Below are 26,309 nucleotides of genomic sequence, written 5' to 3'. Positions count from 1 at the left end.
AGCCACCGTGCCCGGCCAGGACAACTTGAGTTAAATTCTGGATTCTAAAAGTATTAGTTCTCTTTGCTTAGGCAAATTATTAGTCTCACCGAATCTGTTTTCTGAATGGCTCCTTTTTCAAGTTCAGATGTGACTTTATTTAGAAAGCCTTTCCCTTACCACACAATGATAGAAGCACCCCTCTAGTACTGCTTCTTGTTGGCTCCTTGTCTCTTCTTTGTAAATGTTGGATCTCCGTAGGTACATCCACCAGTATCAGTCTTCTTTACGATCCTTTACATTATATAAGGGTGGGGGCCATGTCTATTTTTTTTTTCACCAACTTTTTTTTTTTTTTTTTTTTATGAGATGGAGTCTCGCTCTGTCACCCAGGCTGGAGTGCAGTGGCGCAATCTCGGCTCACTGCAAGCTCTGCCTCCTGGGTTCACGCCATTCTCCTGCCTCAGCCTCTCCCAGTAGCTGGGACTACAGGCCCCCGCCACCACGCCCGGCTAATTTTTTGTATTTTTTAGTAGAGATGGGGTTTCACAGTGGTCTCGATCTCCTGACCTCGTGATTCGCCCGCCTCGGCCTCCCAAAGTGCTGGGATTACAAGCGTGAGCCACCGTGCCCGGCTTTTTTCACCAACTTCTAACCCAGCCCCTGGCACATAGAAACCACTAACAGATGTAGACCATTTTTCTTCTCACCCTGGTCTCTAGGGTTATGTCTACACAGACCCTTTTACTCTTGTCCCTTCCTTGCTCAAGTCAGGCACCTCTCCCTTATCTGTCCTGTCTGCAGTGCTTCCCATTTGTCTGTGTCCCCAACCACAGTCAGTTTGTAACATCACAGATTTCTTGATAGATCTTTAACACACACTGAATGAATACAAGGCTAATTGCAGTGACTTTATTTTAATGGGTTTTCAGACATACAGAAAGGGATTCTTTAGATGGGGCTGTGTCACTAGTCAACCATCTTCACTGTGGAGTCCTAGTCACTATGATTTTGTTTTGTAGATCATGGAGATTCATTCAAATTGTCTCCTCTTCCATTCCTTCATAATAGGTTACATGGTCTGAAAGTACATCCCTCCTTTAGTACCTAGAAGCCAATTTGAAATGGTATATTTAAGAGCTGCTTTGAGCTATACGCAGAGTTCGGGGTCAAGAGAGTTAGGGTGTTTAGTGCACTACAATAGGAAAAGAAATGGAACAAACATAACTTTTAGTAGAGAAAGAATGGCAGATGGAAATACTAAACAATAGTGTATAGTCAGAATTGCTTTCCTTTCGGTTACTGAATTGGACCCTTTCTTAGTTATTTCAAAGACTAATGACACCATGTTTTCCAATCCTGTGTTGGTCTTCAGGCCAGTCTTTAGGCAAGACATGTTTATACTAGAAGACCACTGATTAATGATACTTTCAGAAGGCAGATGCTGTAGCATTTTGAGAGCCTGACTAAGCACTCAACTGGGATGGCTTCCACGTGATGTATAATTTGGAAATTTTTCTGTTCTATTCTCCGTGTAAGTTTGGGCTCATTCTAAAACAGTCTGCCTACTGGACAACTGTGCCATTAGCCATCAATAGGCTGAGTTCAGGATAGCCTTGTTTTAATTCCACAGAATATACTGCAGGTCACAAGCACACATATTCTCAAGCTCGCAGAGTTCTAAATGTAAGCAGTTAAGTGTAAAGGGTGAGCTTAAGTGCTACTTAGACCAAAACATCTTCCTTAACTGCCCTTCTTCCCTTTCTGCACAGAGCTGAGAACTAAGAGGATAAATTACTAAATTAGCCTTCATTGAGAAGGTTCTGTAGAAAAACTGTTTATTGGCTGGGCCCAGTGGCTCATGCCTGTAATCTCAGCATTTTGGGAAGCCGAGGTGGGTGGATCACGAGGTCAGGAGTTCAACAGCAGCCTGGCCAATACGGTGAAACCCTGTCTCTATTAAAAACACAAAATTAGTCAGGCATGGTGGCGAGTGCCTGTAATCCCAGCTACTTAGGAGGCTGAGGCCCGAGAATCGCTTGAAGCCAGGAGGTGGAGGTTGCTGTGAGCCAAGATTGCACCATTATACTCCAGCCTGGACAACAAGAGCGAAACTCCATCTCAAAACAAACAAACAAAAAACTGTTGGCCGGACGCAGTGGCTCACGCTTGTAATCCCAGCACTTTGGGAGGCCGAGGCGGGCGGATCACGAGGTCAGGAGATCGAGACCACGGTGAAACCCCGTCTCTACTAAAAATACAAAAAAAATTAGCCGGGTGTGGTGGCAGGCGCCTGTAGTCCCAGCTACTCAGAGAGGCTGAGGCAGGAGAATGGCGTGAACCCGAGAGGCGGAGCTTGCAGTGAGCCGAGATTGCGCCACTGCACTCCAGCCTGGGCGACAGAGCGAGACTCCGTCTCAAAAAAAAAAAAACAAAACAAAACAAAACTGTTTATTAGTTTTGATACAAATGTCAGGTTTTGAAAGCTATTGCCAAATTCAATTCAAATTGAGAACTCCATTATTTGACCTGTTACAATAATTAAATAATTGTTCATATTAATATTTTAAGTAACAAAATTAAGATTGTTTCCATTTGGTATTTGTATAATTTTCTTTTTGGAATAAGAACAAATTATTGGCTGGGTTTGGTGGCTCACACTTGTAATCCCAGCACTTTGGGAGGCTGAGGCAGGCAGATCGCCTGAGGTCAGGAGTTCAAGACCAGCCTGGCCAACATGGAGAAACCTCATCTCTACTAAAAGTACAATCGTCTCTACTAAAAATACAGGTGCCTGCCACCACGCCCAGCTAATGTTTGTATTTTTAGTAGAGGTGGGGTCTCACCATGTTGGCCAGGATGGTCTCAAACTCCTGACCTCAAATGATCCACCCACCTTAGCCTCTCAAAGTGCCGGGATTACAGGTGCAAGCCACCATGCCAGGCCCCTGGTTTTCTTTCATACAAGTCTGATTTATAAATATATACTTATATGTATATATCTATATACACAGATATAATATCTATATTTATATATAGATATATAGAGAGACAAATAGCATATATATACAGAAAGAGACAAAAAGCATTATTTGTAGACAAAGGAAGCATCAGATCCAGACTAAGATATGGCAGAGATGTTGGAATTACCAGACCAGGAATTTAAAACAGTGTTGATTAATACGCTAAGGGCTCTAACAGGAAAAGTGAACAAGATACAAAACAGATGAGTAATGCAAGTGGGAAGATGGAAATTCCAAGAATCAAAATAAAATGATAGAAATTAGAAGAAAATACTAACAGAAATGAAAACTGCCTTCGTGGACTCATCTATAGCTGGACTGCCAACAAAAGAATCAGAGGGCTTAAAGAAATGTCAATAGAAACCTCCAAAACTGAAAAGCAAAATGAAAAAATTTTTTAAAGCCGGGTGCAGTGGCTCACGCCTGTAATCCCAGCACTTTGGGAGGCCGAGGCAGGCAGATCACGAGGTCAGGAGATCGAGACCATCCTGGTTAACACAGTGAAACCCCATCTCTACTAAAAATACAAAAAATTAGCCAGGCGAGGTGGCGGGTGCCTGTAGTCCCAGCTACTCGGGAGGCTGAGGCAGGAGAATGGTGTGAACCCTGGGGGGCGGAGCCTGCAGTGAGCCGAGATCGTGCCACTGCACTCCAGCCTGGGCGACAGCGAGACCCTGTCTCAAAAAAAAGAAAATAAAATAAAAAAAGAAAAAAATTTTTTAACAGAACTGAATATCCAAGAATTGTGAGGCAATTACAAAAAGGTTTCAACACATAATGAGAATACCAGAAGAGAGAAAGGAATAGAAAGTTGTGAAGCAATGACTGAAAATATCCCAAAATTAATGACATACAAAACCAGAGATCCAGGAAGCTCAGAGATAGGAAGTAGGATAAACACCAAAAATTCAACACCTAGGCATATCATACTCAAACTGCAGGAAAACAAAGACAAATAGAAAATCTCGAAGTAAGAGAAAACAACACCTTAAGTGTAAAGGAACAAAGGTAAGAATTACACTGGACTTCTCTTCGTAAGCCTTACAAACAAGAAGAGAGTAAAGTGACATTTAAAAAGAAGGAAACAAAGCTGGGCATGGTGGCTCACGCCTGTAATCCCAAAACTTTGGGAGGCTGAGGCAGATGGATCACCTGATGTCAGGAGTTTGAGACCAGCCTGACCAACATGGAGAAACACTGTCTCTACTAAAAATACAAAAATTAGCTGGGTGTGGTGGCACATGCCTGTAATCCCAGCTACTTGGGAGGCTGAGACAGGAGAATTGTTTGAACCCGGGAGGCGGAGGTTGCGGAGAGCCAAGATCGCGCCATTGCACTCCAGCCGGGAAAACAAGAGCAAAAACTCTGTCTCAAAAATAAAAAATAAAAAAAAAAAAGGAAAGAAATGAGAAAATTATCTGCAAAAGATATATCTGATAGAGAACTGTTATTCAAAATATACAAAGGCCTCTTAAAACTCAATAATAAAACAACCCAATTAAAAAATGTGCAAAAAGGCCAGGCAAAATCCTAGCACTTTGAGAGGCTGAGGCTGATGGATCACTTGAGCCAGAAGTTCAAGCCCCAGCCTGGACAACATGGCAAAACCCCGTCTCTACAAAAAAAATAGAAAAATTAGCCAGGCATGGTAATGTGCACCTGTAGTCCCAGTAGGAGACTGAGGTGGGAGGATCTCGCTTGAGCCCAGAAGGTTGAGGCTGCAGAGAGCCATGATCACACCACTGTGCTCCAGCCTGGGTGAAAGAGCAAGACCTTCTCTCAACAAAAAATAAATAATAAGTTAAAAAATAAAAATTGTGCAAAAGACCTGAAAAGACACTACACCAAAGAAGATATACAGATGACAAATAATATATAAAAAGATGCTCTACTTCATATCATTAAGGAATTCCAAATTAAAAAAAAAATATGATACTGGCTGGGCACAGTGGCTCATGCCTGTAATCCCAGCACTTTCAGAGGCCAAGGTGGGCAGATCACCTGAGGTCAGGAGTTTTAGATCAGCCTGGCCAACATGGCGAGACCCCGTCTCTACTGAAAATACAAAAATTAGCCAGGCATGGTAGCGTGTGCCTGTGGTCCCAGCTACTTGGGAGGCAGAGGCAGGAAAATCGCTTGAACCCAGGAGGCAAAGGTTGCAGTGAACTGAGATCACGCCACTGCACTCCAGCCTGGATGACTGCACTCTCTGGGAGACTCTGTCTCAAAAAAAAAAAAAAAAAAAAAAAAAAGGAATACTATGGCACACCTATTAGAATGGCTAAAATCCAAACAATACGAAATACTAACAAGGATATGGTGCAACAAGAACTCTCATTCATTGCTGGTAGGAATGCAAAATGCTACAGCCGCTTTTAAAGACAGTTTGGCAGAAATGAGCTATCAGGCCATAACAACACATGGAGGAATCTTCACTACATATTGCTAAGTGAAAGGCAATAGGAAAAGGCTACACACTGTATAATTCCAAGTATACACAACATTCTGGAAATGGCAAAGCTATGATGGGTCAGGCGCACTGGCTCATGCCTATAATCCCAGCACTTTGGGAGGCTAAGGCAGAAGGATGGCTTGAGGCCAGAAGTTTGAGACCAGTCTCGCCAACACAGTGAGACCCGTCTCTACTAAAAATTAAAAAATAAAAGTAGCTGGCTACGGTGGCACACACCTGTAGTCCCAGTGTCTCAGAAGGCTGGGCAAGGAGGATCCCTCGAGCCTAGGAGTTCAAGGCTGCAATGGGCTGATTGCACCATTGCACTCCAGCCTGGGTGACTGAGCCAAAAAAAAAGGCAATGCTAGGGCAACAATAAAAGATCTATGGTTTCCAGTGTATGGGCTTGCAGGGAGGGATGAACTGGTGCAACACAAGGGATTTCTAAGGTGGTGAAACTATTCTGTATGACACTATGTTGGATAAATGTCATTTTACATTTGTCAAAACCATAGAATGTACAACACGAATAATAAAACCTAATATAAAACTATAGAGTTTAGTTAATAATAAGGTATCCACTGGATGTAGAGGCTCGCACCTGTAATCCCAGAACTCGGGGAGCCTGAGGTGGGAGGACTGCTGGAGCCCAGAAGTTTGACTAGCCTGGGAAACATGGTGAGACCCCATCTCTATAAAAAAAAATAAAATAGCCAGGCACGGTGGCTCACGCCTGTAATCCCAGCCCTTTGGGAGGCCAAGGCGGGCGAATCACAATGTCAGGAGCTCAAGACCAGCCTGGCCAACATGGTGAAACCCTATCTCTACTTAAAAAATACAAAAAATTAGCTGGGCATAGTGGTGGGTGCCTGTAATCCCAGCTACTCGAAGGCTGAGGCAGGAGAATCGCTTGAACCTGGGAGGCGGAGGTTCCAGTGAGCTGAGATCGGCGTCACTGCACTCCAGCCTGGTGATAAAGTATAACTAGATCTAAAAATGATAATAATAATAATAATAATTAAAAAATAGCCAGGCACAGTGGCTCATGCCTGTAATCCCTGCATTTTGGAAGGCTGAGGCGGGTGGATTGCTTGAGCTCAGGAGTTCAATGGTCTTGAACCAGGCTGTTCGCCTGAGCAACATGGTGAAACCTAGCCTCTACCAAAAATTTAAAAAAATTAGCTGGGCATAATGGTATGTGTCTGTAGTCCCAGCTACTTGGGAGGCTTAGGTAAGAGGATGGCTTGAACATGGAAGGCGGAGGTTGCAGTGAGCTGAGATCGTGCCACTGCATTCCAGCCTGGGTGACAGAGCCAGACTCTGTCTCAAAAATAAACAAATTTTAAAAAAAGAAAAAGAGGTCAGGCACAGTGGCACACGCCTGTAATCCCAGCACTGGGAGGCCAAGGCAGGTGGATCACCTGAGGTCAGGAGTTCAAGACCAGCCTGGCCAAAATGGTGAAACCCCGACTCTACTAAACATACAGAACAAAAAAAAAAAAATTGGCTGGGGGCCAGGTGCGGTGGCTCACACCTGTAATCCCAGCACTTTGGGAAGCCGAGGCGAGTGGATCCCAAGATTAGGAGTTCGAGACAAGCCTGGCCAATATGGTAAAACCCCGTCTCTACTAAAAATCCAAAAAAATTAGCTGGGCATGGTGGTGTGCACCTGTAATCCCAGCTACTTGGGAGGCTGAGGCAGGAGAATTGCTTGAACCTGGGAGGCAGGGGTTGCAGTGAGCCGAGATCTCATCATTGTACTCCAGCCTGGGTGACAAGAATGAGACCCCATCTCAAAAAAAAAAAAAAAGAAAAAGAAAAAAGAATAGTGTATCAATATTGACTCATTAGTTTTTTTTTTTTTTTTAGAGACTGTGTTGCCCAGGCTGGAGTGCAGTGGCAATTCACAGGTGTGATCACAGAGCTACAACCTTGGACTCCTCCTGGGTGCAAGTGATCCTCCTGACTTAGCCTCCCCAGTAGCTGTGACTACAGGTGACCACCACCATGCCCAGCCCTGCCTCATCAATTGTAAAAAATGTAGCACACTAATGCAAGTTAGTAACAGAGGAAACTGGAGGGGATGTGAAGCACCGTGTACATGGGAATACATGGGAACCCTATACTTTTCACTCAAGTTTTCATTTTCAAAAAAGAGTCCATTAATTAAAACAAAACCAAATTGTATTCTGTACAACTAGCTATTTAGTAAGTCAGTACTCAAGGCATCAGGAGATACCAAGGATGGTCAGGACACAGCACAGCAATGATTGGGATGCAAGTCATCTACAGGCACGCCACCATTTATACTTCCTGGTAGATAGCGGACAAGAGACTTTGATACATTTATGTCCTGTTTTTTAGTGAATAGTGGGAAGGCACAGAGTTTCTCTTGTATGTGACTCTTCAATTGCCTTCAAATCAAAACAATACTTATTTTGAGGTGGCATATTCTGGTCTCTTACACTGTATTCAAACAGGTTGCTGCTACTTCTCTACTGTCATTAATTTTTTCATCATCTTCTTATTCCTGTAAGGCAAGTAGAAAAGAACTGTGAAAAATTGCTATAGCAAGATAAACCATCCCATACCAATCCCTTTAAAATGACCAATAAAATAAAGCATGTACTCCTGGGCCGGGTGTGGTGGCTCACGCCTGTAATCCTAGCACTGTGGGAGGCTGAGGAGGGCAGATCACCTGAGGTCAGGAGTTTGAGGCCAGCCTGACCAATATGGTGAAACCCCATTTCTGCTAAAATTACAAAAATTAGCCGGGCATGGTGGCACAGGCCTGTAGTCCCAGCTACTCAGGAGGCTGAGACCAGATAATTGTTTGAGCCTGGGAGGCAGGGGTTGCAGTAAGCCGAGAGATCAAGCCACTGAACTTCAGCCTGGGTGACAGACCGAGACTCAGTCTCAAAAAAAAAAAAAAAAAAAAAAATGCATTTCTGGAGTTCCTGAGTCATTTGCCCTAAAACCTAGGAATGGTGCACAAAAAGACTTTATGTAGTAAATAAAGGAAAAGGGTTGTTCACTTATTCTCAGGGCTCACATTCCACATACTACAGTGGATCTCACTTCCTTTTTTTTTTTTTTTTTGTAGACAGGTTCTCATTCTGCTGCCCAGGCTGGAATGCAGTGGCATTATCACAGTTCACTGCAGCCTTGACTTCCAGGGCTGAGGCGATCCTCCCACCTCGGCCTTCCCAGTAGCTGGGACCACAGGTGCATGCCACCACACCTGGCTAATTTTTTTTTTTATAGAGACAGGGTTTCACTATGTTTCTCAGGCCAGTTTCGAACTCCTAAGCTCAAGTGATCTGCCTACCTTGGCCTCCCAAAGTGCTGGGATTGCAGGCGTGAGCCACCATGCCCGGCTTCCTTCATCTTTATACTCTCCATTCCCCTCTCTTCATGCAGCTCCTCCCCATTCATAAATGCTTATGGTTTTTTCATAAAAAAAAATTTAAAGCTGGGTGTGGTGGCTCACGCCTGTAATCCTAGCACTTTGGGAGGCTGAGGCGAGTGGATCACTTGAGGTCAGGCGTTCCAGACCAGCCTGGTCAACATGGTGAAACTGTCTCCACTAAAAATACAAAAATTAGCTGGGCGTGGTGGCGCATGCCTGTAATCCCAGCTACTCCGGAGGCTGAGGCAAGAGAATCGCTTGAACCCGGGAGGCAGAGGTTGCAGTGAGTGGAGATCATGCCACTGCACTCCAGCCTGGGTGACAGAGCCAGACTCCATCTCAAAAAAAAAAAAAAAAATTAAAAAGGAAAAGAGAGAAAGAAAGAAGAAAAAAGGGAAGAAGGAAAGAATGACGAGAGTTAATGAGGGAGGGAAAAGAGTGAAAGAAAGAGACAGAGAGAGACGAAAAGAAAGGAACCTCCCTTGAGGTTACTGCCTCAACTAACTGCTCTGTCTTCCTGCCAGGCTCAGCTAATGAAGGTGATCAATATGTCCTGCTTCTAGTTCTGCACATGTTCTACTCTAAGTTACTGCAATCATATTTTGGCTTCTACTGATCCTCTCAATCTACTCTCAAAAAGGCCATCAGCAGTGTCCTAAACAGCCAGTCCCAAGAGCACCACATTCATCATTACCTTACACGGCCATCTCACTGCCAACCATTTCTTCCTTCTAAGACTCTGTCCGTTGCTCCCTTTACTCACTCATCTGCTAACCTCTAACTGTGTTCTGTCTTCACTGTCCACCTTCCACTGATACGCTGATTATCTTTAGGGTTCCTCCCTCAGTTCCTTCCTACACACTCTTATCCACAATGTATGTGCTGATGACTCCCAAAGTCGTTTAGCTCTAACTCATACTTCTCTCAGAACTCTAGAACTTGTCCCAAATACCACAGATTCTTCTCCACTGAATTGGACTTCTATGTTTCCTCCACTTCTTTTTTTTTTTTTTTTTTTGAAACGGAATCTCGCTCTGTCGCCCAGGCTGGAGTGCAGTGGCGCGATCTCGGCTCACTGCAAGCTCCGCCTCCCAGGTTCACGCCATTCTCCTGCCTCAGCCTCTCCAAGTAGCTGGGACTACAGGTGCCCGCCACCATGCCCAGCTAATTTTTTTTGTATTCTTAGTAGAGACGGGGTTTCACCGTGGTCTCAATCTCCTGACCTCATGATCCGCCCGCCTCAGCCTCCCAAAGTGCTGGGATTACAAGCGTGAGCCACCGCGCCCGGCCTGTTTCCTCCACTTCTAAGACAGCATCTCGTTCTCTTTACTCCTACATCTTACATTTGTCTCATTCCTCCTTAAATCCTTTGTCAGTGTAATGAATTATCTCTTTCCTGAATTACTAATCTCTTATTTATACTCCCATCTATTCTGTTACAAGATTTAGCCCACTTTCTTTTTTTTCTTTTTCTTTTTTTTTTTTTTTGAGATGGAGTTTCGCTCCTGTTGCCCAAGCTGGAGAGCAGTGGTGCGATCTCCGCTCACTGCAACCTCCGCCTCCCGTATTCAAGCGATTCTCCTGGCTCAGCCTCCTGAGTAGCTGGGATTACAGGCACATGCCACTACGCCCAGCTAATTTTTGTTTTTAGTAGAGACGGGGTTTCATCATATTGGTCAGGCTGGTCTCAAACTCCTGACCTCGTGATCTGCCCTCCTCGGCCTCCCAAAGTGCGGGATTACAGGTGTGAGCCAATTTAGCCCACTTACAAAAAAAAAAAAAAAAGCCCTTAATTTATCTCCACACCTCTCTCATCTCACTTCCACCCAATTTTATCACCAAAAGCTGAAATTTTTACTCATGGATGGGCATCGGGAATTCTATAGTCTAAAGCAGTGTTTATATGCATGTATATTTTCCTGGAGAGCACGTAGTTATCATTAGATTCTCAAACAAGTCCGTGCCCCAAAAGTTACTGAGAGATAAGGACCTACAGGATAATGTAGACATAAAATCTTTCATGATCTGCTCCTCCACTCCCCACACTCATTTGTCAATATAAGCTTCAATTACATTGACTAATTGGCAGTTTCTAAGTATATTATATTCTTTTATTTATTTTTAGTAGAGAAAGGGTTTCACCATGTTGGCCAGGCTGGTCTTGAAGTCCTAACCTCAGATGATCTGCCCACCTCAGCCTCCCCAAGTGCTGGGAATACAGGCATGAGCCACTGCAGCTGGCCGTCATATTCTTTATTTCCCTGTTTGTATTGACTACTTCCACAACTGCTAAGCTCTTCCTCAGAACATGTAATCTTCTCTTAAGTTTCCCTAAGCTATTCCAATATAGATTCTTCCCATATATTTTCATAGCTTCTCTTACTCTTTTTTTTTTTTTTTTGAGATGGAGTTTCGCTCTTGTTGCCCAGGCTGGGGTGCAATGGCACAATCTCGGCTCACCGCAACCTCCACCTCCCGGGTTCAAGCGATTCTTCTGCCTCAGTCTCCCTAGTAGCTGGGATTACAGGCATGCGCCACCAAGCCCGGCTAATTTTGAATTTTTAGTAGAGACGGGGTTTCTCCATGTTGGTCAGGCTGGTCTCGAACTCCCGACCTCAGGTGATCCGCCCGCCTCGGCCTCCCAAACTGCTAGGATTACAGGCATGAGCCACCGTGCCCGGCCTTCTTACTCATTTTTAGTTGAGTAGGCTAGATGGACTTTGTTTTTGCATTCCGAGGTGAGTATCTGACATGTAGTGAAAACTCAAATGTGTGTTTTTTCCCTTTAGAACAAGTCTAAAATTGAGACAGAAATCAGGTCCTGACTTGTCAGATGCTTTGTTAAGGCTGCTAAGAACTAGCCACATTTAGGCAGGGCGCGGTGGCTCATACATGTAATACCAGTACTTTGGGAGGCCAAGGTGGGTGGATCACCTGAGGTCAGGAGCTCGAGACCAGCCTGGCCAACATACTGAAACCCTGTCTCTACAAAAAATACAAAAACTAGCCGGGCACGGTGGCTCACACCTGTTATCCCAGCACTTTGGGAGGCCAAGGCAGGCGGATCATGAGGTCAGGAGTTTGAAACCAGCCTGACCAACATGCTGAAACCGTCTCTACTAAAAATACAAAAATTAGCTGGGCGTGGTGGTGCACGCCTGTAATCCCAGCTATTCGGGAGGCTGAAGCAGGAGAATCGCTTGAACCCAGGAGGCAGAGGTTGCAGTGAGCTGAGATCATGCCACTGCCCTGCAGCCTGGGTGAGAAGAGCAAAACTCCATCTCAAAAAAAAAAAAAGAACTAGCCACATTTATTGAGTTGTAATCCACTAGTGAGTTCTTTTTGCATCCTATTTTTGCCTGATCTATGTGGCAAATTAAGAAGACAGCATGTTTGTCCTCTGCTTTCTACTGTTAAATTATTTAGAAATCCATCTATACACCTACTTTTCTGTGTGCCATGCTTAACGAGATACATAAGAGTTACCTCTTAGCACAGTCGGGGCATAACATATTATCCTCTATGCCTGGGGATGGGAAAATGCAGGCAGGTAACAAGAAGAGAGAAATCATCCTCCTGTGAGTGGTAGGCACCCAGGCCTGACCTGCATGAAACTGCAGGCGTACCCAACCCTTTGTGTCTGCCGAGAGAAGTCTGCCATGGACCACACACCACCTGACGCCTGGAAAGGAAAAACAAATATACAGCAAAAATCAAGACAGCACCCCAACACAACCTCTCAGCAAGTCACTCTTGAATTTGCTCTTATATTCTGCTCACAAATCAATTGAATGAGATGCATGAAAATGTAGACCACATAACACTATGATCTAATTTCACAAGTTACATAACCCAAAGAATAATAATTGCTGCCGGCTAAGCGCGGTGGCTCACGCCTGTAATTGCAGCACTTTGGGAGGTTGAGGTGGGAGGATCACCTAAGATGGGGAGTTTGAGACCAGCCTGACCAACATGGAGAAACCTCATCTCTACTAAAAATGCAAAATTAGCTGGGCGTGGTGGCGCATGCCTGTAATCCCAGCTACTCGGGAGGCTGAGGCAGGAGAATTGCTTGAACCTGGAAGGCAGGGGTTGTGGTGAGCCAAGATCATGCCCCTGCACTCCAGCCTGGGTGACAAGAGCAAAACTCTGTCTCAAAAAATAATAATAAAATAAAATAATATAAAATAAAATAAAATAAAAAATAATGGTTGCCATTCTGAAATGCTTGCTTTGTGTCCAGTATTTTGCTAGGTGATTTACGTGTATTAATACATTTACTCTTAAGTACACTATTAACATTTACCTTCTATTTGCTTTTCTTATTTCTTACTCACAGGTGAGATAACTGAAGCTTATGGTGTTAAATATCGTAAGTTACTCAGAGCCAAATCATGGATCCTGGTATTCTGACTGACTTATAGCCCATTTACCTAACCACTACATTGTACTGCCTCAGCTACAGGAAACAGACAAGTGTCTATTTAAAAGTGTAAGGAACAATTTAATTAGGGAGACGTGATATTTGCAAGAAAATAAGTGGTACGCTTATGGAACGTCTGAAATTGAGGGAAAGGAGCAGTCACAGTGAACTTACATATCTGTAAATAAGCAGTGTATGTAGTGTGATAGCTCCCTGATTAGACTCTAAAACAAGAGAACATGTGTGTGTTTAGCACAGTATATACCCAGCAGCTAGACATACCTCTGGATCACAGCAGATGCTTAACAATTGCAGAATGAAGAGAAATATAAAATGATAAGTCACTGTGAGATAACAGTAACTCATACAACATATTAATAAAAATTAGAAAGAGGTGTCATCTTTGGGAAGGCAGTGCCCCCAGGCACACAGCCTTATGGCTGGACAACGCCTTTGCACGAATATTAAAAGTTGCCCCTGTCCCCACATAAAGGAATGTAGCTTGAAGAGCAGAGGATATGCCAATTTCAGCTTCAGGTCTTCCTTCTGGCTGGCTTCCTTGTATGATGAATAATGTGCCCTAACATACTAGTTAGCTGGAGTAAAATAGGATCTAGAATACTTCTGGAAATGGGAAAATGGGGGAGGAAGAAAAGGATTCAAGCCAAAAAGGAAGGTGACTTGAGATAGCAGACCCTGGAAATAAAAGCAATAGCAAGAAAAGAAGAGCAGGAGTTGGAGAAAAGTGGAGTTAAGTTATCCTCAACATTTCTTAGAGGGTGCCAGGTGCGGTGGCTCACGCCTGTAATCCCAGCATTTTAGGAGGCCAAGGCAGGCAGATCACCTGAGGTTGGGAGTTCAAGACCAGCCTGACCAACATGGAGAAACCTTGTTTCTACTTAAAAACAAACAAACAAACAAAACACAAAATTAGCCAGGTGTGGTGGCACATGACTATAATCCCAGCTACTCAGGAAGCTGAGGAAAGAGAATCGCTTGAACCTGTGACCTCAGGTGATTCACGTGCCTCGGCCTCTCAAAGTGCTGGGATTAAAAAAGCGTGAGCCACTGTGCCGGGCCAAGTTTTTTTTTTTAAAGACAGAGTCTGGATCTGTCTGTCAGGCCGGAGTGCCATGGCACAATCTCAGCTCACTGCAACCTCTACTTTCTGGGCTAAAGCCACTCTCCCACCCCAGCCTCCTGAGTAGCTGGGACTACAGGCACACACCACCATGCCCGGCTTTTTTTCATATTTTTTGTTGACAGGGGATTTCACCATGTTACCCAGGCTGGTCTCTAACTCATGAGCTCTAGCAATCCTCCAACCTCGGCCTCCCAAAGTGCTGGGCATACAGGCGTGAGCCATCAAGCTCAGCCACTACTATTCTATGAAATATGTAAATCTTCATCTTATAGAACAGGATACTTGGCCAGGAGTGGTGGCTCACGCCTGTAATCCCAGCACTTTGGGAGGCCGAGGCAGGTGGATTGCCTGAGGTCAGGAGTTTGAGACCAGCCTGGCCAACATAGTGAAACCCCGTCTCTACTAAAAATACAAAAAATTAGCTGGGCGTGGTGGCAGGTGCCTGTAATCCCAGCTACTCGGGAGGCTGAGGCAGGAGAATTGCTTGAACCTGGGAGGCAGAGGTTGCAGTGAGCCAAGATCACACCACTGCACTCCAGCCTGGGCAACAAGAGCAAAACTCCATCTAAAAAAAAAAAAAGAACAGGATACTAAGGCTTAAAGTAAGTAACTTGTCAATGTCACATATCCAGGAAATGGTAAAGCAAGAATTTCAACCAACACATTCCTCTTATTCACTATGTCATAAATGCCTTAAGGAAGAGAGAAAGAAAAGGGGAAGACCTCAGACTGTGGTCTAAGATGATCAGGTTATGCTTTCTTCCCACCTTGGAATTCTGCTTAGTGATGGAAAAGGGCCACTACTCAGTCACCTCACTTAGAGACCCATCCAGACAAAACATGACTATCCATCAATATGATGGATGGAAGAGAGATGTCCTATGTGAATCCAATTTCTAATCTTCAGATATTTTAGCAAATGCCTTCCCTTTGACCACGTTTCAGTCTTGGACTAATAAAAGTTAACCTTGTCCTCTGGAGTGGGACTCACACTTTTAAGGTTGATCTTACCAGAGGCTTGCATCAAAAAGGCCTCAACAGAAACAGGAATGGAACATGAATTCAAAGCCTTAGGCTGAACAGCTCTTGCAGCAATTCTTGCCCATGATGCCAACATGGCTCCCGGTGCTGAAGTTATCACTTCAACTGTATTAGTCTCTTCTGCTCTCTCATTCATCTCATAACTTTTCTGAAGCCTTGCTCTCTTGGTCACTGCCTTGCGTTTCCTCGAACATCGCTGTAATCTGGTCTCTTGTGACATTTCAGGCATATCCTGCAAATGAAATTCATGATGAGTGTTCAGTAAACCACTAGGGCTGTAAGGACGTTTGGGTCAATTTTATTATTCTTTTTTTTTTGAGACGTTGTTTCGCTTTTGTTGCCCAGGCTGGAGTGCAATGGCACGAACTCGGCTCACCGCAACCTCCGCCTCCCAGGTTCAAGCTATTCTCCTGCCTCAGCCTCCCTAGTAGCTGGGATTATAGGCATGTGCTACCACGTCCGGCTAATTTTGTATTTTTAGTAGAGACGGGGTTTCTCCATGTTGGTCAGGCTGGTCTCAAACTCCCGACCTCAGGTAATCCACCCGCCTCGGCCTCCCAAAGTGCTGGGATTACAGGCATGAGCCACCACGCCCAGCCAATTTTATATTATTCTTTGTACTGACCTGAACATGTATATCAATGTGGGAAGGGTTTCGGAATATTAGTTCCCATAAACTGCAAATTCTCCACTGGGAGAAATTTTGGGTTGTTGAAACTGTGCGGGGGGAGGAAAGGTTGCTACTGGCGTCCAGTTGGTAGAGGCTGGGGATGCTGCAAAACATTCTACAATGTACAGGGCAGGCCCCAAAACAAACAAAAAATTGTTTGTTCTGAAATGTCAATAATACCACAGCAAAGAAACCCTGCCTTAGAGGTACAACATATAGAAATGGTGCGACGGTAGGGACCGGACGAATCATGATCAGAACCCACCTTCACACCATCAACACACTCATTACTTACTTGCCGTTGTTCAGGGTAAGCATGCCTATGGAGCCTCAGATAAACTTCGATTTTCTTAGGAAATGAGAGAGATTAAGTTAAAAGTTGACAAAGACTCCCATAATTATTCCCAGCAGCAGATATTCACCCAAGTGTACTAACCTTGCCATTAGTACTCAAACCGAGTTGTTGACACCAGTCCCGCAAAGTGTCCCGACACACCTTATTAATGGGAGGCAAAATGGTCGGCAAGGGAAGGGCTGGTATTTTGCATCTAGCTTTTTGTGGAGCTGTAAATTGTTCATTTGTTTGAAGTAGATGACCTAAGACAAGAATGGAACCAAAGTAGTAATAATTTAAAGTTGGCAAGATTCTTTTAAAATTTTACAAAGATCTAGGGCTGGGCATGGTGGCTCATGCCTGTAATCCCAGCACTTTGGGAGGCCGAGGCGGGCAGATCACGAGGTCAGGAGATTGAGACCATCCTGGCTAACACAGTGAAACCCCGTCTCTACTAAAATAATATAAAAAACTTAGCCAGGCGTGCTGGTGGGCGCCTGTAGTCCCAGCTACTCGGGAGGCTGAGGCAGGAGAATGGCATGAACCCGGGAGGTGGAGTTTGCAGTGAGCCGAGATCATGCCAACTGCACTCCAGCCTGGGCAACAGAACAAGACTCCGTCTCGTCTCAAAAAAAAAAAAAAAAAATTTTACAAAGATCTTTTCACATTTCTCACAACCCAATTTGCATATACACATATCAATTTTTATTTCTCATATTAAAAATGAGGTAACAAGGCCAGGTGTGGTGGCTCACACCTGTAATCCCAGAACTTTGGGAGGCCGAAGCAAATTTGCCCAAATCACTTGAGGTCAGGAGATCGAGACCAGCCCGGCCAACATGGTAAAACCCCGTCTCTACTAAAAATAGAAAAATTACCCGGGCATATGGCCAGGCACGGTGGCTCATGCCTGTAATCCCAGCACTTTGGGAGGCCGAGGCGGGTGGATCACCTGAGGTCGGGAGTTCGAGACCAGCCTGACCAATATGGAGAAACCCCATCTCTACTAAAAAAAAAAAAAAAAAAATACAAAATTAGTCAGGCGTGGTGGCACATGCCTGTAATCCCAGCTACTAGGGAGGCTGAGGCAGGAGAATCGCTTGAACCTGGGAGGCGGAGGTTGCGGTGAGCCAAGATCGCGCCATTGCACTCCAGCCTGGGCAACAAGAGTGAAACTCCGTCTCAAAAAAAAAAAAAGAAAAAAAAAAAAAGAAAAATTATCTGGGCGAGTGGGCGTGGTGGCTCACGCCTGTAATCCCAGCACTTTGGGAGGCCGAGGCGGGCGGATCACGAGGTCAGGAGATCAAGATCAGCCTAACAAACATGGTGAAACCCCGTCTCTACTAAAAATACAAAAAATTAGCCAGGTGAGGTGGCAGGCGCCTGTAGTCCCAGCTACTCAGGAGGCTGAGGCAGGAGAATGGCGTGAACCCTGGGGGGCGGAGCCTGCAGTGAGCCAAGATCGCGCCACTGCACTCCAGCCTGGGAGACAGCAAGACTCCGTCTCAAAAAAAAAAAAAAAGAAAAAGAAAAATTACCTGGGCATGGTGGTGCACACCTGCAATCCCAGCTCCAGCTACTCAGGAGGCTGAGGCAGAATTGCTTGAACCCAGGAGATGGAGGCAGCAGCGAGCTGAGATCGCGCCACTGCACTCCAGCCTGGGCAACACAGTGAGACTCTGTCTCAAAAAAAAAAAAAAAAAAGAGGTAACAGATTCAGGTATTTAAAGATTTGCCCATTATAATAGCAGACCTGGGACTCAAACCTATGTGGGTTTTTTTTTTTTTTTTTTTGAGACGGAGTCTCGCTCTGTTGCCCAGGCTGGAGTGCAGTGGCACAATCTCAGCTCACTGCAACCTCCGCCTCCCAGGTACAAGCAACTCTCCTGCCTCAGCCTCCTGAGTAGGTGGGACTACAGGCACGCGCCACCATGCCCAGCTAATATTTGTATTTTTAGTAAAGACAGTGTTTCACTATGTTGGCCAGGTTGGTCTCGAACACCTGACCTTGTGATCTGCCCTCCTTGGCCTCCCAAAGTGCTGGGATTACAGGCATGAGCCACTGCACCTGGCTTGGTTTTGTTTTGAGACAGGGTCTCGCTCTGTCACCTATGCTGGAGTGTCGTGGTGCGATCTCGGCTCACTGCAACCTCCACCTTCCAGGTTCAAGTGATTATCATGCCTCAGCCTCCTGAGTAGCCGGGACTACAGGCATGTGCCACCATGCCTGGATAATGTTTGTATTTTTTGTAGAGACAGGGTTTTTCCATGTTGGCCAGGTTGGTCTTGAACTCCTGGCCTCAAGTGATCAGCCCTCCTCGGCCTCCCAAAGCACTGGGATTATAGGTGTAAGCCATCATGCCCGGCCTCAAACCTATGTTTGGATTCTAAATTCCACGTTTCTTTTATGCTACATATAGCAGCCTGTTATTTTATGTTGCCCTCAACAACCAACTGAACAGAACATTATGGATTTATCCTCCAAAATGTCTAGATTTTGGATCACAAAATATCAGCTCTTCCTATAGAAATCAAAGAAACCACCACATTGTCTATCCCCAATCAACAATGATCCACATTATTCTGTCAGCCTGAATCATTTTTCTCTACAGCTCCCCATTTCACCTCACTCTGCTTACTCTAACCCATCATTATTTACTTCATCTTGAAATCCTCATTATCGGCCTAGAAGATAAAATCCTTCTGAAAATACTGATTTGGGCCAGTCGCAGTGGCTCACGCCTGTAATCGCAGCACTTTGGGAGGCCAAGGCGGGTGGATCACCTGAGGTCAGGAGTTTGAGGCCAGCCTGGCCAACGTGGCAAAACTCCATCTCTACTAAAAATATAAAAATTAGCTGGGCGTGGTGGTGGGTGCCTGTAATTACAGGTACTAGGGAGGCTGAGGCAGGAGAATCGCTTGAATCCAGGAGGTGGAGGTTGCAGTGAGCCGAGACTGCATCATTGCACTCCAGCCTTTGCAACAAGAACAAAACTCCATCTCCAGAAAAATTTAAAAAAAAGAAAGAAAGAAAACACTTATTAGATGCTTTTATAGGAAGCACTGAGACACTGAGCACAGATACATAGGGTCATGATTTTAAGAGCTGCTATTAGTAATTACTTGCTAAGCAAAATACCAGATGTTTTTCAAAATTATTTAATCTTTGTAGGAGGCAAATATGTATTCATGTCGTTTTTATAGAAGAGGAGATTGAGCTTTATGTGTTGGGAATTTGAACTCATGTGGAGGTGGTCCAGAAGAGCACTCTCTGTCCAAAGCGCTCCCCATGCTTATTTTGTGTCTTAAAAGTAAGGCACTACAGGCCAGGCGTGGTGGCTAATGCCTGTAATCCCGGCACTTTGGGAGGCTGAGGCGGGCAGATCACTTGAGGTCAGGAGTTTGAGACCAGCCTGAACAACATGGTGAAAGCCCGTCTCTACTAAAAATACAAAAATTAGCCAGGCTTGGTGGCCCATGCCTGTAATCCCAGCGACTTGGAAGGCTGAGGCAGGAGAATCGCTTGAGCTCGGAAGGCAGAGGTTGCAGTGAGCCAAGACTGCGCCACTGCACTCCAACCTGGGTGACACAGTGAGACTCCATCTCCAAAAAATAAATAAATAAATAAAAGTATGGCAATACATTGGGCTTAGCAAGTGAGAAGTATGAGAGTTTGCAAAATTTCTTAACACAGATCAACAAGGTGAGATTTAAGCTGGGTGTTGTACAGTCAGAGGATAGGAAAGACAAATCTTCCTTCTTCCTGGGCTTCCCAGAGTTGTAGGAGTAACTAACTGAGCAATCCCTGTCCTCATACCTTGATTGTATTTCTTAGGCTTCTCCAGTTTGACATCAGAAGTTGAAGAAACGCTTGGTTCCACTTGTTCCATATTTGCGTCATCTTTAACTGGCACCAGTGTCAAAATCACACTTTCCTCATCATCTACTTCCCCCTCAAAGAAATTCTGGAAAGAGAAGCCAGTCACTGATTTTCATTTGATGTGGTACAACTAAACTGCTTGCTTTCGCCGGGCGCGGTGGCTCATGCCTGTAATCCCAGCACTTTGGGAGGCCGAGGCGGGTGGATCACAAGGTCAGGAGATCGAGACCACGGTGAAACCCCGTCTCTACTAAGAATACAAAAAATTAGCCGGGCGCGGTGGCGGGCGCCTGTAGTCCCAGCTACTCCGGAGGCTGAGGCAGGAGAATGGCGTGAACCCGGGAGGCGGAGCTTGCAGTGAGCCAAGATGGCGCCACTGCACTCCAACCTGGGCAACAGAGCGAGACTCCGTCTCAAAAAAAAAAAAAAAAATAAAAAAATAAACTGCTTGCTTTCAAGGCAAAAGTCATGAATAAGGAACTGAGAAGACAGTAGGTGGATGGAGAAAAGAATTACTGGGATTCCTTGAATGTGATGTTGATTAGCAGACCCTTTATTAAATAAAGGAAACATGGAAAAAAAAAAAACGGGCAAAAGCCAATTTACATGTAGGTGTTAATGAAAGAGAAAATAGAAGGGTAGGGCTTGGGTTTAGAGAATTATTTCCCTCAGGGCCTTCCTCCTCATCAGCCAAAACACAAAATACTTTCATTAAGTCTCCTAAATCTGTATGGAATGTGTTCCTGCCTTTCCATCTTCTATCACCTGATTCCCAAGATTCCCAATTCCCTTATCAAATTTCACAGCACAAGCAATAACTTCCTGTTATCCCCAAATCCACTCTAACTCTGCTATTTCTGCACCGATTGTTCCATGCTTGTCGAAAATTCTTCAATGGCTTGTCATTGTTATTCTGGTTAATGACAAAACTCAAATTAGCTCACGGAGCTGTGTAGCTTACAAATTCTCCATCAGTCTGGTCCTTGCCTGCCTCTCCAGCTCATGACCTCTGAGCTTTCTGAGCTCCAGCCACACTGGGCTCGTTTCAGCCCCAAGACCTGAGGAGAGTGTATCTGTTTTACTCTCTGCTGCTTTCACAGAAACACAGCAGTCTACACAGAGTAGGCATTCAATGTTGGTTTTACGATCTGATGAATAAAAGATAAAGTAGGAAAGCAGGTAGATAGAAAGAAACTAACATTTACTGGTTCTCTACAGTACACAGGCACTATGCTTGGTGTTCTGTATTTCTCAAATTTAATTCTCATAGTATACTTGTAGTAATTTATTAATTTTCCTGCTTTACAAATGAGGAAACTAAATGAGCAATGCCATAGAGTAACACAGGCTTGAGTAGGGTTCTGAAGTTATCTTTTCTTCTCAAATCCAAGGGTGGAATAAACTCCATTCCAGTTCTATTCCAATATTCTCTTCTAGTGCTGATGCCACACTCCTGTCTCCTATTTAACCTCTTCAATGGCTTCCCATTACTCTTAGTTTACTTCAAAATAACACTGACATTATTTAGGGAATATTACTCTATTATAGAGAAAAGTAGGGGCTCAAAGCAGCTATGTGACTTCCCCATAATCATATAGCTAATATTGGCCAATTCAGTCCTTTAGCCAGAGGACGGGTACAGTGACACCTGTAAATACACTATGACACCTTCTCTAGTTTCTCATAAAGCCAGGACTACCCAAGCCTAATCTTGAAACTCATTTGGTGCCAAGGCCGCTGGGAGTAGATATTTCCTACTCCGAAAGAAAGTAACCAGTTGGTCACTTTACTTTATGACTTTACCCACATTACCGCCTTCACTTTCTTTTTACCTTTGCTGTTAAAAGAATTTTTATTTTTTATTTTTAATTATCTTTTCTCTAATATTATTATCCTCCATGCCATTTTTATTTATTTATTTATTTTTACCATTTTTATCTTGTCCAGCTATAGCACTTCTCATCTTTCCTACCAAATAAATATTTTCCTTTGGACTAGGAGGAGAAAATTTTACTTCTCTTTACTCTCATCCGAATGCACATAAAAGCACAATCACATGAAAGAAAACTAACCATCTATTTGCAAAGAGGAGGAGGTTTCAAGATGGAGATTTCTTACATCTAGGAATGAAGATTTGTGGTAAAAGAGAAAAACATAAGGGGGACCTAGAAAGACTCTGAAAAGCGACTGTGAGAAAAGTAATTCTATTAGAACGAAACTTACCTTCTTGCTGCTATCCAAATTTGCGTCTGACATTTTCAGCAACACCCTGGGGAAGGCAAGGACAGCAATGTTAAGGATATGGTAGTTTACTTCTCTTAACCTGCTTTCTCCTTTTATAAGCAAATGTCTCCTTCTACTTCCTGTTACCCAGATGAGCTCTGTTTTCCTTTCCTCCTCTTTTTCCCCTCCCTCATTTTCTGGTAATGGGATAATTTTATCAATTTTATACCCTGTCTTGTCCATTCAGTGATAATGTTTTTTAAAAAATTAGGCCGGGCGCGATGGCTCATGCCTGTAATCCCAGCACTTTGGGAGGCCCAGGGGGGTGGATCGCTTGAGTCCAGGAGTTCGAGATAAGCCTGGGAAACATGGCGAGACCCCCCATCTCTACGAAAAAACACAAAAATTAGGCGGGCGTTGTGGCGAGCGCCTGTAATCCCACCTACTTGGGAGGGGGTGGTGGGAGGACTGCTTGAGCCCAGAAGGCGCAGGCTACAGCGATCTGAGATCGCGTCACTGCACTCCAGCTTCGCGAGACTCTGTCTCAAGTGAAAGAAGTAAAGAAAGAAGAAAAAAAATAGGTGAAACTTGAAAGAAAACTGAAAATGACAAACACTTGTTGACAAGTTCCAATGGAATGAACAGAATGTTTTAGAACAGTTATAAGACGATATTGGTAATAAATTACTTATTATGAAGGGAATGGAAAAGATTCAGAGCATTTTAGGCAGGTATTTTATACCTGATTTATGCATGTGGGTATGTTACTCACTGAAAGACCCCAGATTTAAACTGTGGGGGTTGGATAACATAATCTCTCTTCGATCTAGTTCTAAATACTAATATTAAGCCTGCCATAATATTGAGCTGGTTAGAGGAGAAGGATTTGGCTGTTCAGAATAGCAACAAGAGCCAAAATACTAAGGCAAGTGGTGGAGTAATGAAGGCAGAAGGAACGGATGCACTTTAGGAATTGCTGGAGCCTAATGTTGGACACAGAATGTGGCAAAATATGAAGCAGGTGTTCTCATAGGTCACTCTAAGAAGCCAGAGCAACTAAAGGAAATTTCATTCACAAATAATATGGCAGCACTGGACAACCAAGTACCTTTACAATGGGCTTTCTCTGTCCCTGGGAGAATGATTTGGTCCATTAATCTCAGGACCCAGGGTGACCATGGTCCGTTTAAGTTAGTAGTATATTTAATACATTCAAAATATTGTCTGGACCTGGCACGGTGGCTCATGCCTATAATCCTTTGGGAGGCCTTTGGGAGGCCGAGGAAGGAGGATTACTTGAGTCCAGAAGTTCGAGACCAGCCTGGGCAACATAGTGAGACCTCGTCTCTATGAAAAAAAAAAAAAGTTAAGTAATTTTACAAAAGAAAAAAAGTGTAGTCTGAAAAGGCTCAGCTTCAGTTTATTGAGGAACTGATCCGAAAAATAAATTATGAGGCCCCACCCCACCACCCAAGACATCCTGAATCAGATCCTGGAGGGTGGGGCTGAGGGGCTGAGGAATCTGTGCTTCCACAAGCCCTCCAGGTAATTTTTTTCTCTTTTTATTTTTTTAGACAGGCTGGAGTGCGGTGGTGTGATCATAGCTCACTGCAGCCTCGACCTCCTGGACTCAAGCGATCTTCCCACCACAGCCCATGCCGTCCTACCCCCGCCCCTCCCCCCACACTCCAGTAGTTGGGATTACAGGCCCGCAACACCACGCCCCGCTAATATTTAAATTTTTTGTAGAGATGAGACCTGGGACGGAAGGGGATTGCGGGGACGGAGAGGATGTGGGTAGGGGGCCTCACTGTATTGCCCAGGCTGGTCTTGAATTCCTGGCTGAGTTCCCAGACGCAAGTTGATCCTCCCTCCGCTGCCTTGGGAGTGGGTGGGACTACAGGCCTGCACCACCACGCCCAGCCCTCCAGATGATTCTTAAGCTCCTGAAGTCTAGAAGCCTTAGCTAGATCAGAACATAAACAAAGGGCTTTGGAGACAGGCAGTCCGCGGCAGATAATGATTGGAATTCCGGCTCCTCCCTTTCAGGATAGAAGCTGAATGCAGCCCTCTAAGATGCAGCCAGAAAAGCACTCCGCCTACCCGGTTGGGTGTGGCCCCTGGTGCTTTTAATGGGCAATTTAGAGGAAAACTGACCGAATGGCCTGAGTTGATCCTAATACCTTAGGTAGGGACAGGATTTCAAGTGGGAAGGCCATTTCATTACCATGTTTTCTTCACTGCATCTTTTACAATATAATCATTTTAGGCCGGGCGCGGTGGCTCACTTCTCTAATCCCAGCACTTTGGGAGGCCGAGGCGCCGGATCACCTGAGGTCAGAAGTTCAAGACCAGTCTGGCTAACATGGCGAAACCCCGTCTCTACTAAAAATACAAAAATTTGCCGTGCATGGTGGCACATGCCTGTAACCCCAGCTACTAGGGAGACTGAGGCAGAAGAATCGCTGGAACCCGGGAGGCGGTGGTTGGGGTGAGCCGAGATTGTGCCATTGCACTCCAGCCTGGGCAACAAGAGCGAAACTCCCTCTCAAAAAAAAAAAAAAAAGAGTAAGAAAAGCTATAAAAATATATGGGAAGAATCTATATTGGAATAGCTTAGGGAAACTTAAGAGAAGGTTATACATTCTGAGGAAGAGCTTAGCAGTTGTGGAAGTAGTCAATACAAACGGAAATAATCCTAGCTACTCGGGAGTCTGAGGCACGAGAATCGCTTGAATCCAGGAGGTGGAGGTTGCAGTGAGCCAAGATCGAGATCATGCCACTGCACTCCAGCCTGGGCGACAGAGAGAGACTCTGTCACAAAAAAAAAAAAAAAAAAAAAAAAAAAAAAAATTCATCTTATTTGTTTTCCTGGGGTTTTTTCCCCAGCTTTTTGAGAATGTTTTATTATGGGAAAGTTCAAACATGTACCAAAGTATGTCTACTTTTTGCCATAATAATTTACTTACACCCAGTCTGGTTTCATCTAAATTGCCGTCCATTCCTCCTCCATGGGTTATTTTGAAACAAGTACCAGATCGCCTATGATTTCGTTCATAAATTCAGGGAAAAGGCCGGTGCCGTGGCTCACACCTGTAATCTCAGCATGTCTCAGGAGGCCGAGGTGGCAGGAACACTTGAGTCCAAGAGTATGAGACCAGCCTGGGCAACATAGTGAGATCTCATTGTTAACAAAAAAAAAAAAAAAAAGAAAAGAAAAATAAAATAACCAGGCATGTGGGTGTGGTGAGACATGCCTGTGGTCCTAGCTACTCAGGGGGCTGAGGTCAGAGGATCCCTTCAGCCCAGGAGCCCGAGGCTGCAGTGAGGCTGTCTCAATAAATAAACAAATAAATCCAGGGGGGAAAAAATACTTTGTTCCTACTATAACTACGATATCCTTTTTACATCTAAACATAATTTTAAAGATCATTATTTAATATTATCAAAGTATTCAAATATATGTTATGTTCAAATATCCAGCAGTATTCAAAACTCCAATTATCTGGCCGGGCACCGTGGCTCACGCCTGTAATCCCAGCACTTTGGGAGGCCAAGGCAGGTAGATCACCTGAGGTCAGGAGTTTGAGACCAGCTGGCCAGCATGGAGAAACCCCGTCTGTACTAAAAATACAAAAATTAGCCAGGCATGGTGGCACGCACCTGTAGTTCCAGCTACTAGTGGGGGCTGAGGCAGGAGAATTGCTTGAATCCAGGCGGTGGATCTCAAA

The 26,309-nt window shown here is 44.5% G+C and overlaps 1 protein-coding gene across 1 annotated transcript; it reads right to left on the bottom strand.

Annotated features, from left to right (window-relative positions):
* Positions 1–869: 869 nt before the first annotated feature.
* Positions 870–24,564, bottom strand: DPPA2 (developmental pluripotency associated 2). The gene is made up of 9 exons (XM_003261785.1): positions 24,337–24,564; positions 22,579–22,624; positions 20,293–20,440; positions 16,578–16,738; positions 16,437–16,490; positions 15,442–15,703; positions 12,350–12,545; positions 7,920–7,984; positions 870–1,086 (listed from the first exon to the last, which is right to left on the bottom strand). Exons 2-8 carry the CDS (start codon positions 22,609–22,611, stop codon positions 7,942–7,944), a joined length of 897 nt encoding a protein of 298 aa, XP_003261833.1. The 5' UTR covers positions 22,612–22,624; positions 24,337–24,564; the 3' UTR covers positions 870–1,086; positions 7,920–7,941.
* Between the last annotated feature and the right edge of the window lie 1,745 nt (positions 24,565–26,309).

The sequence above is a fragment of the Nomascus leucogenys genome, chromosome 21, assembly GCF_006542625.1.
Source record: "Nomascus leucogenys isolate Asia chromosome 21, Asia_NLE_v1, whole genome shotgun sequence".
Classification (NCBI taxonomy): Eukaryota; Metazoa; Chordata; class Mammalia; order Primates; family Hylobatidae; genus Nomascus; species Nomascus leucogenys.
This window is presented reverse-complemented; position numbering and strand designations above follow the sequence as displayed.